The sequence below is a fragment of the Channa argus genome, chromosome 6 (genome assembly GCF_033026475.1).
Source record: "Channa argus isolate prfri chromosome 6, Channa argus male v1.0, whole genome shotgun sequence".
NCBI classification, from domain to species: Eukaryota; Metazoa; Chordata; class Actinopteri; order Anabantiformes; family Channidae; genus Channa; species Channa argus.
In genome coordinates, this window is record NC_090202.1 from 23195897 (window position 1) to 23209328 (window position 13432).

General features: G+C 40.6%; 1 protein-coding gene across 2 annotated transcripts in view; it reads left to right on the forward strand.

Annotated features, from left to right (window-relative positions):
* Window positions 1-12958, forward strand: part of frem2b (FRAS1 related extracellular matrix 2b) — a 52434-nt gene extending 39476 nt beyond the window's left edge. The window contains exons 7-25 of one of the 2 annotated variants that reach the window (XM_067506519.1): window positions 2098-2247; window positions 3161-3370; window positions 3486-3683; window positions 3786-3950; window positions 4167-4349; window positions 4440-4570; window positions 4699-4854; window positions 5131-5434; window positions 5640-5771; window positions 5990-6321; window positions 8051-8243; window positions 8378-8482; window positions 8572-8699; window positions 8777-8911; window positions 9827-9953; window positions 10066-10253; window positions 10342-10488; window positions 10609-11146; window positions 11242-12958. In XM_067506519.1, the coding sequence (XP_067362620.1) occupies window positions 2098-2247; window positions 3161-3370; window positions 3486-3683; window positions 3786-3950; window positions 4167-4349; window positions 4440-4570; window positions 4699-4854; window positions 5131-5434; window positions 5640-5771; window positions 5990-6321; window positions 8051-8243; window positions 8378-8482; window positions 8572-8699; window positions 8777-8911; window positions 9827-9953; window positions 10066-10253; window positions 10342-10488; window positions 10609-11115 (3491 nt within the window). In that variant the 3' untranslated portion in view covers window positions 11116-11146; window positions 11242-12958. Of the gene's footprint in view, window positions 1-2097; window positions 2248-3160; window positions 3371-3485; window positions 3684-3785; window positions 3951-4166; window positions 4350-4439; window positions 4571-4698; window positions 4855-5130; window positions 5435-5639; window positions 5772-5989; window positions 6322-8050; window positions 8244-8377; window positions 8483-8571; window positions 8700-8776; window positions 8912-9826; window positions 9954-10065; window positions 10254-10341; window positions 10489-10608 lie in introns of both variants that reach the window. The other variant, XM_067506518.1, reaches the window with a different exon arrangement.
* Window positions 12959-13432: the final 474 nt, after the last annotated feature.

Genomic DNA, 13432 nt, shown 5'->3' on the forward strand with positions numbered 1-13432 from the left:
GCGCTGTGGGAATGTCAAGCAAAGTTCAAGAGAAATCAAGCAGTCAGTGGGAGTGTAACAGTCCCCTTAGGGATGACTGTGTCTCTCCTTGTGCTTCTTTTTTTTTTTATATTTCCTCAATGGCAACAGTAACAGTAGTTTGGCTTTGTTATTCAGATATAATTCTCAAAGAATATGACCAGCATTGTGACCATATGTAAGTTGCTTGTTTTTGACTTCGTATTGACGTTTTTTAAGCAGTATATCATATGTATTTTAATAAATATGGGTTTATAGACCTAGTCCTGAATCTGAAGTGTCACTGCTTAGATCCAGGTAATCCAATCATACATGTGCTTAATGGCATAGGAGGCTGCTGCTGCTGCTGCTGCTCTCGCTGGGCTGATGTAGCCTATAGAACCAGTGTTTTACCTTTCAGTTAATGGGCTGTAGCTCTTTGAAGTTCACTGTTTGTCTCCTGCACAACCCTTATCTGATTACCGGACTAGTACAACACTGCTCAAGATCCTGGCTGCCAACCTAAGGCTAGTAGATCTGATTACTCTTCCTGTTGGGATTGAGTGCAGGTAGCCAAAACCATCTTTGTTTGGGAGAAATTCTGGCAGCTGCAAGCCTCCTGATGCAGTACTTATTGTCTCGACTGCGCTTTCAGGGCAGATTAAAACGTAAAGTTCTTGCACTTAAGAGTAATATTATTTAAACCACAGAGATGGCTTTTCTGAGAAACACAAATACAGGGCTTTACGTAAAAGGTGCATTTCCCTTTTAGAACACGTCTTATCTTGCTAATACAGAACTTTTTACCAAAGAGAGGGCCTCAAAATATGTGTTATCATCTGAGACTAACAATTACTTGGAAGAATAATTATATAGTGCAATATAATAAAAACATTTTGCTGATAAGTAATTGTGCCTGGCAGCACTGTTGACTGACAGTTAGTCTATTTCTTCCTCTTGCTCGTGTATTTTGGTTTCATTAGATAATGTAATTATCACATAGTTACAATAGCGTGGACTTGTTTTTGTGCAGTGCATTTATCACTCAGTACCACATCCCCACTCTCCTGTTTGCCTCTTACTGTGTGATGAGAAACGGCAAAGTACTGTTTAGTAGGTGCAGGCTTCCATTGTCATGGAAACCACAACTCTGCCCATGGACATCAACATTCACTTAATTTATTCATTATTTGGTTGCGGTTCTCAAAAGCACAAGGCTTTAGTCATAATGGTGTGTTTGATCAATTATGATAATGTGAGTATTTTGTAAGTAAAAATCACTGCTTTGCTTTGGGTTTAGCTGCTGGCTGCTTGGGGACTGTTACTTCTGTATTCCTGTAATGGACTATAAGTGACTCCCTGCAGTTTAAGTTCATACTCTAGTGGTGTTTTATTTTGTTTTATTTGGATCCCTATAGTTAAAGGTCTTTTTGTGATGGCACTTTTACCATGTTGCAGTAGCTGAATTTACCATTCAAAGGGGTCATACACAGATGTCCAAGCCTTTAATCAATCATTTCACGAGCAGCCTAACATGTGCATGGTTGAAGGGAAACAAGCTCTGAATGGGTTAAATAGAATAACAGTGGGTGAGTTTGGCTGCAGTGGAATCTCAGCTCATAGAAACACTAATTGCAGTCAGACAGGCCTGGGCTGGCACTTCAAGCTCTACATCCCCCAGACCTCCTGTCAGGCCTCCTGTCTCGCTTGCAGACCCATCACTCTGAAAGTACTGTAAGCTTCACTACCAGGCGCATCCAGTACAAACCAGGAAATTCAGTTCTGCCTTCAGGTTTTTTTTGGTCTTTTAATAACTGTTACAGATGTAGAAATCCCTTCAAAACATCATTCCAGGAAATTAGAAAGTGTTTTTTAAGGGCTGCAATTACAGTATTGACTATGTGCGGGTGATTTGATGAAAGCATTCTCTCAATTTTACCTGTAATCAGAGGGAATCTTACTACTTATGCTCACTATTACAGTGTCAAGTCAGCAATGACATCAGACATTTATGCTCTGAAACAGCTTAAAGATGGTTCTGAGTTATGATTTTGTGCTTTTCCACATTTCCTTCACTCCTTCCTCGGTTGTTCCCTCCAGCTCCCGTCTTCTACTTCGGTAACACAGACTACCACGTGGATGAGAGCGATGGATTTGTGGAGGTACAAGTGTGGAGGACGGGAACTGATCTTTCCAAAGGAGGAACTGTCACAGTGCGCTCCAAAAAGACAGAGCCTGTCTCAGCTGAGGGTAGGTGTCCCTGTAAGGTGAATTTCTCTGACAGCTTTAGTTATTTAGTGCCTAGAGAAGTGTAAACTATGAAAACAATACACTTAAGTCATCACCCTGCCACTTTTTGTTTCCCTGAGCTGAGGAGTCAAAGGAAAACTTACCACTAGTATATGTTGGGGGGATGACCTGAAGAATGTAAACAGCGTTTTAGGTTAGAGGGAGAGAACGCTGGGCCTATGTCTTGTAGGCATTAGATATACACAGTGGTAAGATAATGGCAGTTTGAGTCAGGACAGATATTTAGGAAAGGGTTCTCATTGTTCTGCACGTTAAGTGTTTGGATTCTGAGGCTGGATTCTGTCTCTTCAAGCCTGCCCTACAGCCTCTTTTATGCCAAGCCCCCAGGCAGTCTTTTTTTTTTTTTTTTCCCTGTCACAGATTCTTCACGTCTCGGCTTTTTCCTGCATTATAACAGTAAAAATAACAACTAGCATCTAATCATATTAACCATGGCAGAAATGTAACCTACATTTGTGCCCATAACTGGGTCGTAAGTACGTGAAAAAAGCCTCCGGGCAAAAGGTGAGCTCTCAATACCCAGACTCTTCAAAAATGGCAAATGAAAATCCTGTTTGCATTCAGGGAGATACAGTATGCAGTTTCTTGCAGTGCTCCTTTAATTATGCTATAATTTCCAACTATTCATGCTTAATGACCACAAGATAGAAAGCAGCATTTTATCAGCTTACAGGATATATCATTTTATTGTGCTTGCTGTCTGACACTAATAAAAGAATAATGACGTAACATGAGAACGGGCAGTGAAGTAATATCTATAGTACTGTAGTCCATGTGTGCTGTAATACATCCACTATATCCCATAAGCACTGTTCTTTGAAACATGACTGACCTATATTGTGTTTATGAGCAGCTGGTGTGGATTATGTGGGGATCAGCCGGAATCTCGACTTTGCACCAGGGGTCACCATGCAGACGTTTCGTGTGACCATCTTGGATGACTTAGGCCAGCCAGTGCTGGAGGGGCCAGAGAAGTTTGAGCTGGTGCTACGGATGCCCATGAATGGTATCCTCGGGGAGCCGAGCAAGGCTACCATCCTAATAAATGACTCGGTTTCTGACTGTGAGTGGAAAGCTTGTTTATAATCAAAATGTATTCAGATTTTTACATTTAGTGATTTATGATGTGTGTACTGTATTTTTGAAGTTGATGTATGGGCTTAATCACATCGTTCTAGTGCCAAAGGTGCAGTTCCGTGATGCTCTGTATGTGGGCAATGAGGACTCTGGGCAAATCTCAGCTACTGTATACCGTAGTGGTGACATCAGACACAAGTCCACAGTTCGCTGTTACAGCAGGCAGGGGACGGCCCAGGTCATGATGGACTTCATTGAGAGGCCCAACACCGATGTTTCCATCATCACCTTCTTAGCAGGTGGTGTAGTGAAACCTTTTGTTCTTTTTCTTGGTTTGTGTGTCTTGTTTTAAAAACCACAAGCATATAGGCTGGATGACATCTTTTCCCTATATTCTCCAGGAGAGATTGAAAAGCCTTGTGTACTGGTACTAGTTGATGACACAGAACACGAGGAAGAAGAAGAGCTCCGTCTTGTGTTGGGAAGTCCTAAGAGTGACTCTACGTTTGGAGCATCTATTGGAATTCAGAATGAGACTCTCATAAAAATAAAAGATGATGCAGACAGTAAGAGTTTTTTTTCCTGTTAAATATTGTTCCCTATGATACCATAATTCTGGTTGAAGACATAAAAACAAAAAAACATCTTTTACCATTGTGTAAAAGACCTTAGTGCCTTTTACAATATTACAACCACTGGAATAACAAATTCCAAAAGTAACAGTGGGTTATACGATGAAATGTTTATTATATCTATTAAAACTATATGCTGTGCTTTCCCAGAGGCTGTAATTAAGTTTGGAGAGACCAAATTCAGTGTGAATGAGCCGAAGGAAAATGGCCAAGTGTCGGTGGTGAAGATCCCAGTGCTGCGTGTTGGAGACACCTCCAAAGTCTCTGTTGTGCGGGTTCACACCAAGGATGGCTCAGCTACCTCTGGGGAGGATTACCATCCTATATCTGAGGGTAAATAATACTGCAAGGCACTATTATCAGTACACCAATGATGTGAAAGCTGTTAAGGAAGTAAATGTCAAATCTCTGTTTTCTTGGCAGAAATTGTGTTCAAAGAGGGAGACACAGAGCACTATGTGGAGGTGGAGGTTTTATATGATGGTGTCAGAGAAATGAGGGAGGCATTCACTGTGCACCTGAAGCCTGATGAGAACATGGTGGCAGAAACAAAGGTTTAAAATTAATCCAAAATAAAATAGAATTCAACTGTAAAGAAAGAAACTACCTAAATATCACATTACAAGGTAGCAGTTGTTGCCCATTAGCATCTTTTTAATGACCCATGCTTGTCAATCAACAGATGAGCAAAGCCATAATCTATATTGAGGAGACTAACACAATGGCAGATGTCACCTTCCCCTCGGTGCCCAGAGTGGTTTCTCTGCTGCATTATGATGACATCGACAAGACCAGGGACTCTCTGCCTGTGGCTGGATACCCTGTTGTTTGTGTGACTGTATGTTTCAACTGATACACCTATAAAAAAATGAGTGATTTACTTTTCCGCATTATTCTGAGCTAACCGTTCAGATAGTGAATCTTTCTGTCCCGCAAATGCTGTTACACACTCATAAACACTACTAATGCTGGACTATTAAGCAGATGTGCACATTTTGCTCATTTATCACTTACCTTGAAGGCCCATCAGTAGTAAACAGGCCTAACTTTTGCTGCTGCTGAACTTTTTGGTGCTTTTCACTCATAAGAATAATGGTATTTTCTCTTTTTATAGGCCTGTAACCCCAAGTACCCTGACTATGACAAAACAGGCTCCATCTGTGTAAGCGAGAACATCAACAACACCCTGACTCGTTATCGTTGGCTAGTTAGCGCCCCCACCGGAAAAGACGGTGTCACCAGCCCTATGAGGGAGGTAGATTTTGATACCTTCTTCACCTCCTCCAAGCTCATCACTTTAGATTCAGTCTACTTCCAGACTGGTTCTAGGGTCCAGTGTGCTGCAAGGGCTGTGAACTCTAATGGGGATGAAGGTCTGGAGCTCAGCAGCCCCATAGTGTCCATCAGTATGGACAAGGGTGAGTGCAGCTCCTTCTCTTGTGATGTTTAGTCTCTTTTATGCAAATGTATCAACATAATAAGGAGCTGCTGGCAGTGTTTTGCTCTTCCACCACAGTACTTGCTGTTCTTGCTCTGACAGAAAACTGAAATATAAGAATTTTCCATGAAGGACTTTTAGAAAACAAAATATGTGATGTTTGTTTGTTTATGGTGCGGTTGCAGGGATGTGCCAACCGCGTGTTGTAGGCAGTGTTGGGGCCGAGCCCTTCTCTGCAAAGCTGCGGTACACTGGAGCAGAAGACACCGACCACCCCAACCTCATCAAGCTAACTGTCACCATGCCTCACATTGATGGTAAGAATAGCAGGTTGAATTTTTTGAGTAATCAGTAAAATTATTACTTAGTGGGATGTTAATGACTTGAAACATGAGCTAGAAAATCTTACAAATCTTAAATTATGTTACTCATCAACCAGGTTTGATTAATAAGAAACTACTTCAGTTAGTTTATCTTTAATTATTAATCTTATCTACTTCCACTTTTTAGTTGCATTGTCTGTATCTTCCTTCAGGTATGTTGCCTGTAGTGTCCACGCGGCCCCTTTCTAATTTTGAGCTCACGCTGAGCCCTGATGGAACCCGTGTTGGCCACCACCGCTGCTCCAATTTGTTGGACTACACTGAGGTCAAGACTCATTATGGCTTTCTTACTGAAGCCACCAAAAATACAGAAGTGATCGGTGAGACCGCACCTTATCAGTACAGCTCTTCTCTCAGGGGATCCAGTACACTACGATTCTACAGGAACCTCAACTTGGAGGCTTGTTTGTGGGAATTCAATAGTTACTATGACATGTCTGAGCTGCTCAGTGACTGTGGAGGCACCATTGGGACTGACGGACAGGTAAGCAATCCCACCTTGGAGCTTCAACTCACCTCTGGTCCCTTTTGTCATCTCTAGGCAAGATGTGGATAAGTTCATGACAGCTGTGGAACCACTTGAGGATAAAAATGTGCACTCCAATCCAAACTCTAGCTCAAGCTTCTATAATAAGTAATCATTTACAACCATATTAACTCTTGCTGGCAAGTCAATAACCATCAGCCCCATGAAAACCCCATCTCCAGTGTGTTTGCAGCAGCAGCAGCGGCAGCAGCAGTTATATGTGCAAGTGGAACAAGGAGATCTTAAAGCCCTCTCAGTCCTCCCGGCACATAAGTCTTGCAGCCTTCTACATTTGCATTCACCTTGGAAACCACTGTTAGTTGACTTGCAGTTAATTAAGGTAGAGTGTTGATAAAGAAGGGCTGGAAGAGTGCACACGGTACATCATGGAGAACACCTCCACTATGCTACCTACTGGGGATTATTAATTAAAGACCGCAGCGCTGGTAAATATATTCAGACACTGAAGGTATATAAGAGTATATATACTGGAATGTTATTTTCTTGGGAGTTTCTTATTTTACATGGCTTCGGGTTTATCTAATACCAAAGGCCTCGCCAGGGTCATAACAACCTTTCACTACAAGGGTAACGTCTTGGCCTGTGACTACATGATACATGAATATAGCAGTAATAAAGGTCTTGACAAGTAAGCCGGTAAAATAAACTTCACCTCAGCTATTACAAATACCTTGAGGTTAGAAATCAATAATGCACATACTTTACAATTAATCCATTAGTGACCACATTATTCTGAAATAATCCAGTAGTTAATAAATAAAATATCTAAGTTGTTAAAGAGATGAATCGTATTGACCCACAGGCTAGTCAGTCTCAAAATCCCTTAGAGCACACATCTGCAATAAAGACACCCACATCAAGAGGGAGAGCGGTATACACTCAGTTCTTGTACGGCTCTGTAGATTTTGTTGCTATGGTTACTGTTGAACAGAGCAAAAGACACTATGTAGATGCATAAACTAAGGCGCCACAGGTCCATTTTCAAGATGTGTAAGAAAGCATCAATGGAAAAAGACAGTAGTCCTCAAAATGGGCTGGAATGCTGAGCAGAGATGGCTCATGTCGCCATGTAGTGCTTAGTGCCCAGCTTAACAGGACCACAGGCATCTATTAAGGCCCAGCAGGTTGTGTCAGAAGGCTATTCTGCAAATCATTTGCTTGAGCTCTCACCGCCCAGAGGTGTAGGCACGTCTCCACATGAACACGGAGCCAGTGCAGGCAGGTATGTCTCACAGGTCAGAGGAAAGTGCAGATACCGGAGAGCACTCCCTCTGAGGACTTTCACCACTTGGAATCCTTTGGCCATTTTGAGACGGCTCTTTTAGAGAAAGCGTTGCAGTGTCCACAACAGATAAACATACCATACATACATATTCTGTGATTTTAAAGTTGGTTATTTTTGCTTTGGTGTTGATTGTTTGAAAAAATGCAGTTCTTAATCTGCCTAATAGTCACACTAGTCCATAAAAACCTTACTACATTCAGAACTTGTATCCACAGTATAATGTAACTGCTTGAATAATACAATGTTTTTTCTGTATTTCCAAAGATGTTGCACTTTATTCAGGATGTCTCAATGCTTTTCCCCTAATTTTTCTATAACAAAGTCAGTCTGCAGAATATGAAAGTAAATTTATCTCCTTACACATAATGTTTTTCACTGCAGGTGCTGAATCTGGTCCAGTCTTATGTGACCCTACGAGTCCCGCTCCATGTCTCCTATGTCTTCCACTCTCCTGTGGGAGCAGGAGGATGGCAGCATTTTGACTTACAGTCAGAGATGAGGCTCACATTTGTGTACGACACTGCCATCTTATGGAGGGATGGTATTGGTAGCCCACCAGAGTCTGAGCTACAAGGCAAGACTCATAATTGCAGTTGTTTGCACATTGTTAACAATTTAAAAGTTCAAATTTGTAAAAATGTTGCAGTGTTTAGTAAGTGTGTATGAATTCATTATCTAAATTAGTTTTTTTTGCGACTGTTGTTGCAGGCGCCCTTTATCCAACCAGCATGCGGATAAATGCCCAGGGACGACTTGTAGTCAACTTCCGCACTGAAGCTCGATTCAGAGGCTTATTTGTGTTTGGACATCCAGGTAGAGACGCGACATTTTTGTTTGAAGTATCTGATGAAAAAATATTTGCTGAAAACACACATAATATATCTGAGGGTTTCTTCCATTAGCTTCACCAATTACCTCCATGGTCATGTGTCCGGACCACCCTGGGTTGACCTTTAATCTCAGTCTTGTGAGGAATGAGCCAACGTACAACCAGCCCATCCAGCAGTGGACATTCATCTCTGATTTTGCTGTGAGGAAACAATAAGGAACAGTTAAAGTGTTGCTGTTTTTTTTTTTCCCCTTGCTGACCATAGTTTGCCCTCTTAGGTGCGTGACTACTCTGGCATGTACACAGTGAAGTTGGTCACTTGTACGTCCCCCCCCAACCTGGAATACACCATCCCTCCTGTCTGCAGTCCCAGAGAACCTCTTACTTTTGACCTTGATATTCGCTTTCAGCAGGTACGTTTTCTAAAGTAACTTTTCTAATGTTCTATCTAATGTTCTAGTTTTACAACCCATTTGAAAAATGAAGATTTATAAAACAGGAGGCTCTAACATCACAATGAAAACAAACATTTATTTTACTGTAGCTACACATTATTTTTTCTTTTTAATTTAACAATTCAAAAAAACTGCTTATTTAAATATAGTAATATAAATATATTTAAATATACACTATTATACTGTAAAATTGTTTTACATATTTTATAAGCCGCATCTCTTGGCTCCTTCTCACTAATTTCTCTCTCACTCTTTGTCACTGGATCAGCTGATAACCCTGAGGGGAAGCTCCCTCCTGCTTCACTCCATTCAATTATGTACTTAAAAACCATCACCTCCTCTTTTTAACTCTAAGAGGAATAAATCTATACTCAGCACATCCATTTGCTTGCAATTAGCTGTACCTACAGTTTCGTGTGTCTCACTCTTTCGGCTGACATCTAACCAGGTGTGAAATTGGTTAAAAGCTTTCTTACTTATCACCAGTCTAAAGAGATGTTGTGAAATAGTGTTTGTCAAACCAACACAGACAAATTCCCTGAGCATTCCAGTGACAAATCAAATAAATAAATATGAAATTAGGAAAAGCAAGCAAATTTTCACATTTGTGAAGCTGCAATGTTGCTGTTTACAGCTTCAGAAATGTGTCAGTCGGATTATGCAGGATGGGAATGAGAGTAACGGAGCTATTATCACATTCAAGTGAGATTGTTAATTCACACTGCTGACAATTGTCTTAAATTTGTGAAATTCACATTGACAAGTCTACAAATGACCAGACACCCTGTACATACTTCCCAAACATTGTAATCGTATGTTGACTATGATTTGAATAGGATTGTGTGTGTTTGTCTGCCATCATTGCATTTCCAGGTTAGCGACCCCGTGGCGGCCGAGTTCAGTCTGAACACACAGATGCTCCTTCTCTCTAAACAAACGCTCTGGCTCTCAGACGGCTCCATGGGTTTTGAACATGAGAGTGACACAGCCTTCTCACAGGGTACGTCCGCAACATAAGTCATAAAATCCCAACCACTCTTAAAGGTTCTGAATTAAGGAAACCTAATTGGATGGTAAATGGTAACTCTAAGTCTGTGTTTCTCTTTCTTCAGGGGACACGGTTTATGGCCGAGTGATGGTTGATCCAGTGCAGAACTTGGGCGACTCCTTTATTTGTAACATAGAGAAAGTTTTTCTGTGCACTGGAGCTGATGGATATATCCCTAAATACAACCCCAGCAACTTTGAGTTTGGCTGTCTGGCTGATGCGCCATCTCTACTTTACAGATTCAAGATCATTGTGAGTGAATAAAAAATGCCCTTCATCATGTGCATTGTGATTTTCTGCCCATTCAAGCCTTTTTATTGCTCACTTTGTTGTCCCCCAGGACAAGGCCCAGCCAGAGACCCAGGCCAGGTCCTTCGGCAATGTAGCCTTCAATGCCTTACTGGCAGTGGATGACCCTGGTGCTTTAGCTCTAGTGAGACAACCTGGGTCAGATGGATTCAGAATGGATTCCTCTGCTCTTTTCCAGGTCAGGATACTATATTCCCATATTTCATTTACATTTTCTGTGGTCACCTAACTGAATATTAGAGATGACCTGATATTGTTTATGCATTATTTGTTAATCATTAACTGTTGCTCGCTCCAGGTGTCTGCAGGCAGAGAGTGGTACATTCACACCATCTACACTGTCCGTTCTCGGGACAATGCTAACCGTGGTATAGGGAAGAGAAGCCTGGAATATCATGCGATGAGCCAGCACACAAATCTGCTTCCAAAAAGTCAACTTCGCCACAAAAGATCCGCCAATGATTTACCCGACATAATTGAAGACATTGGCGTGAATAACAACCGCGGCACCAACATCCTGCACATCATGCTGGATCGCAGCAGCCAGCAGAGGACAAGCCCAGAAAGGGAAATCTTCACCAAAGGCTTCATCCCCCCGGAACTTAACCAGAAAGACGACAGTGATGACAGACTCCTGTTGGTCATCGGCGTCTTCATTGGGCTGCTCCTCACGGTTCTCCTTATCATCGTGGTGGTGTTGCTGCTTCGTGCCAAGCGAGAGAAGAAGGATGTACCCAAAAACTCCAGCAGCGCAGAGCCCATGATGACGCAAGGCCTCAGTAACAGTGACAGCTCAGAGGTCTAAAAACAGACTGATGATTGATTCAGAGTTTTAGGTAATATTCTTGTTTTGCAAGTGCCTCACATTTACATATAAATTGAAGATTGTGGTTGAACCAACACAAATTACAAGAGCTTTGATTCTATTCAGAAATCTACTTGAAATACTGCATCACTTCCAGAACCATGGAGTGGTTTCGACACTAACGAGGACACAAACTGTGTTAGTAGCTGTTTCAAGGTATTTGTCAAGTTGTCAGCACTCACTTGTTGATTTGCTTTTAATGCCACTTAATCCAAAAATTGTGTTATTATGTTTCCAAAGGTGCTAGAGATGATGCCTCTCAGATTGCGTTAGGTTGTTTTACTGAGTAGATCAAGAGAAGCTGTAATTGTTAACAAGAGGCTTTGTATGTTTAATTTGCTGCATTGAGACACATTGTTCATAGTTGGCTTAAACTAAAATGTATAGACTGATTCAGTGCCTGCCTAAGAAATCACAGGATGAATTATCATGATGTATTTTGTTTGTACTGTATGAATAACCAAGACATCAATTTAAATGAAAACAAAAATTCATTTAAATGAAAATATTCTTTTCTTGTGTTTATGTTTTTGCATGCATTTATTTTTATATTTTGAGATTGTCTGAAATTGTAAAAAAAAAAAAAAAAAGTCTAAATGCTGATTTGAAAAGAATTGTGACTAATGTGTCTAATCTGCTGTATTTCCAACAGATTGCATTTTACATTATATTCAAAACAGTGTTTATCACTAGCTTTTTGTTTTTGTTAAAGTCCCCTAATGTGTAGTTGTTGCATCACTGTATGATTTTAAGACATTATAAGTGACACGTGGCACTAATTCAAATATGAGAATTTAATTTGAAAGGAGTCTTTAGTATTGAATCAACTTTGGAGACAGCTGGCCTGCAATGTACAGTACAGTGTAGTGTAGTAATTGTAGTTCCAGATACACTATTTCAAAAGAAATTATTTTCCCTCTAGTATGGTAACGTTGGAGTGTTTACTACTGTAGCTTAAACAGATAGCTGGCTCTCTAAATCCCTCTAACTATAGGAATATGTGTTGATTAGGTTGTTTATGTTTTTAAAGCCGTATCATCATAAAGATTTCACCTAAAGGGAATGAAACATTTTTACCTTCAATCGTTTCTATTGTTAGAAATTTTCAACCTGATTTTTTTCGTTTTAAAAGTATTTATTTATTTTTAACACATTGTTATGTAGTGCCACCACAAATCACGTAGTATCACATCCTCTCCCTTTTAAATTGTTTTTTTATTTGAAACTGTTTCACTGCATGACTTTGATGTTGTGAGCTGAATATACAATATACAAACACATTTTACGTGCCATGTTTGCATTAAATCATTGTACACAAGAGAAAACATTATACGAGCTTTCCATTTATAATTGTTTTATCAGATCCAGGCACTGGATTGCCAGAAGCTCTGATTACCTCATGTATCGTATAATAGACACTGGCTTCTTAGTGAACACTTTCTGTATGTCATTTTTACTTGTAATTTTATTTTGAAAATGAAAACAATTCTATGCAACCTGTGATATACCTTCATGAAATTTTTACCCCAAATATTATTTTATTTCAGTGCACAGTTAAATTGGATTTGACCCTGGTACTTTTTTCCACATGCATTCTCAGCTTTTTATGCACATGTATGTATGTAATGTATATACATATGTATTAACTATAAATATACCCTTTAGTTGTTTTGGGAATGGTTATTGTTAAAAATACATACTGTATGTGCTGTAACTATTTGTAACATAGACCAGAAGCACAACATGGTCTGCGAATAAATAATTTTTTCAAGAAAAAGATCAACAGCTTTCCGCTTGTCCCTTCAGGGGTCGCTGCAGCAGAACGTATTCCACACACTGATTTGGCATGAATTTGTACGCTGGAAGCCCTTCCTGACGCAGCCCTCCCACTTTTTTTATATCCGGGCTCCAGACCGGCACGGAGGTGGCCCTTGGTGGCTGGGTGGGGCCACACCTTGTGGGGTGGGATTCTAACCCGCGACCTTCTGCATCCCATCCCAATGCTCTACCACTGATTCACCAGGCATCCTAATTTTTTCAAGAAAACCTACATTTTATGTATTCAAATATGATCTGTATCAGGAAGGTTATAGAAGCAAGGTTTAATCCCTGGACCCGCAGGATAAAAACTGGGTGGGACAAGTGAAAAAAATAACATTAACACCTTGAGATACACCAGCTGCTCCAATGGAGCTGCTCAGTGGTCACACTGTGGTAGTAATGGGCAGCTCTCTGGATTTTTCTGAAAAAAGCGTAA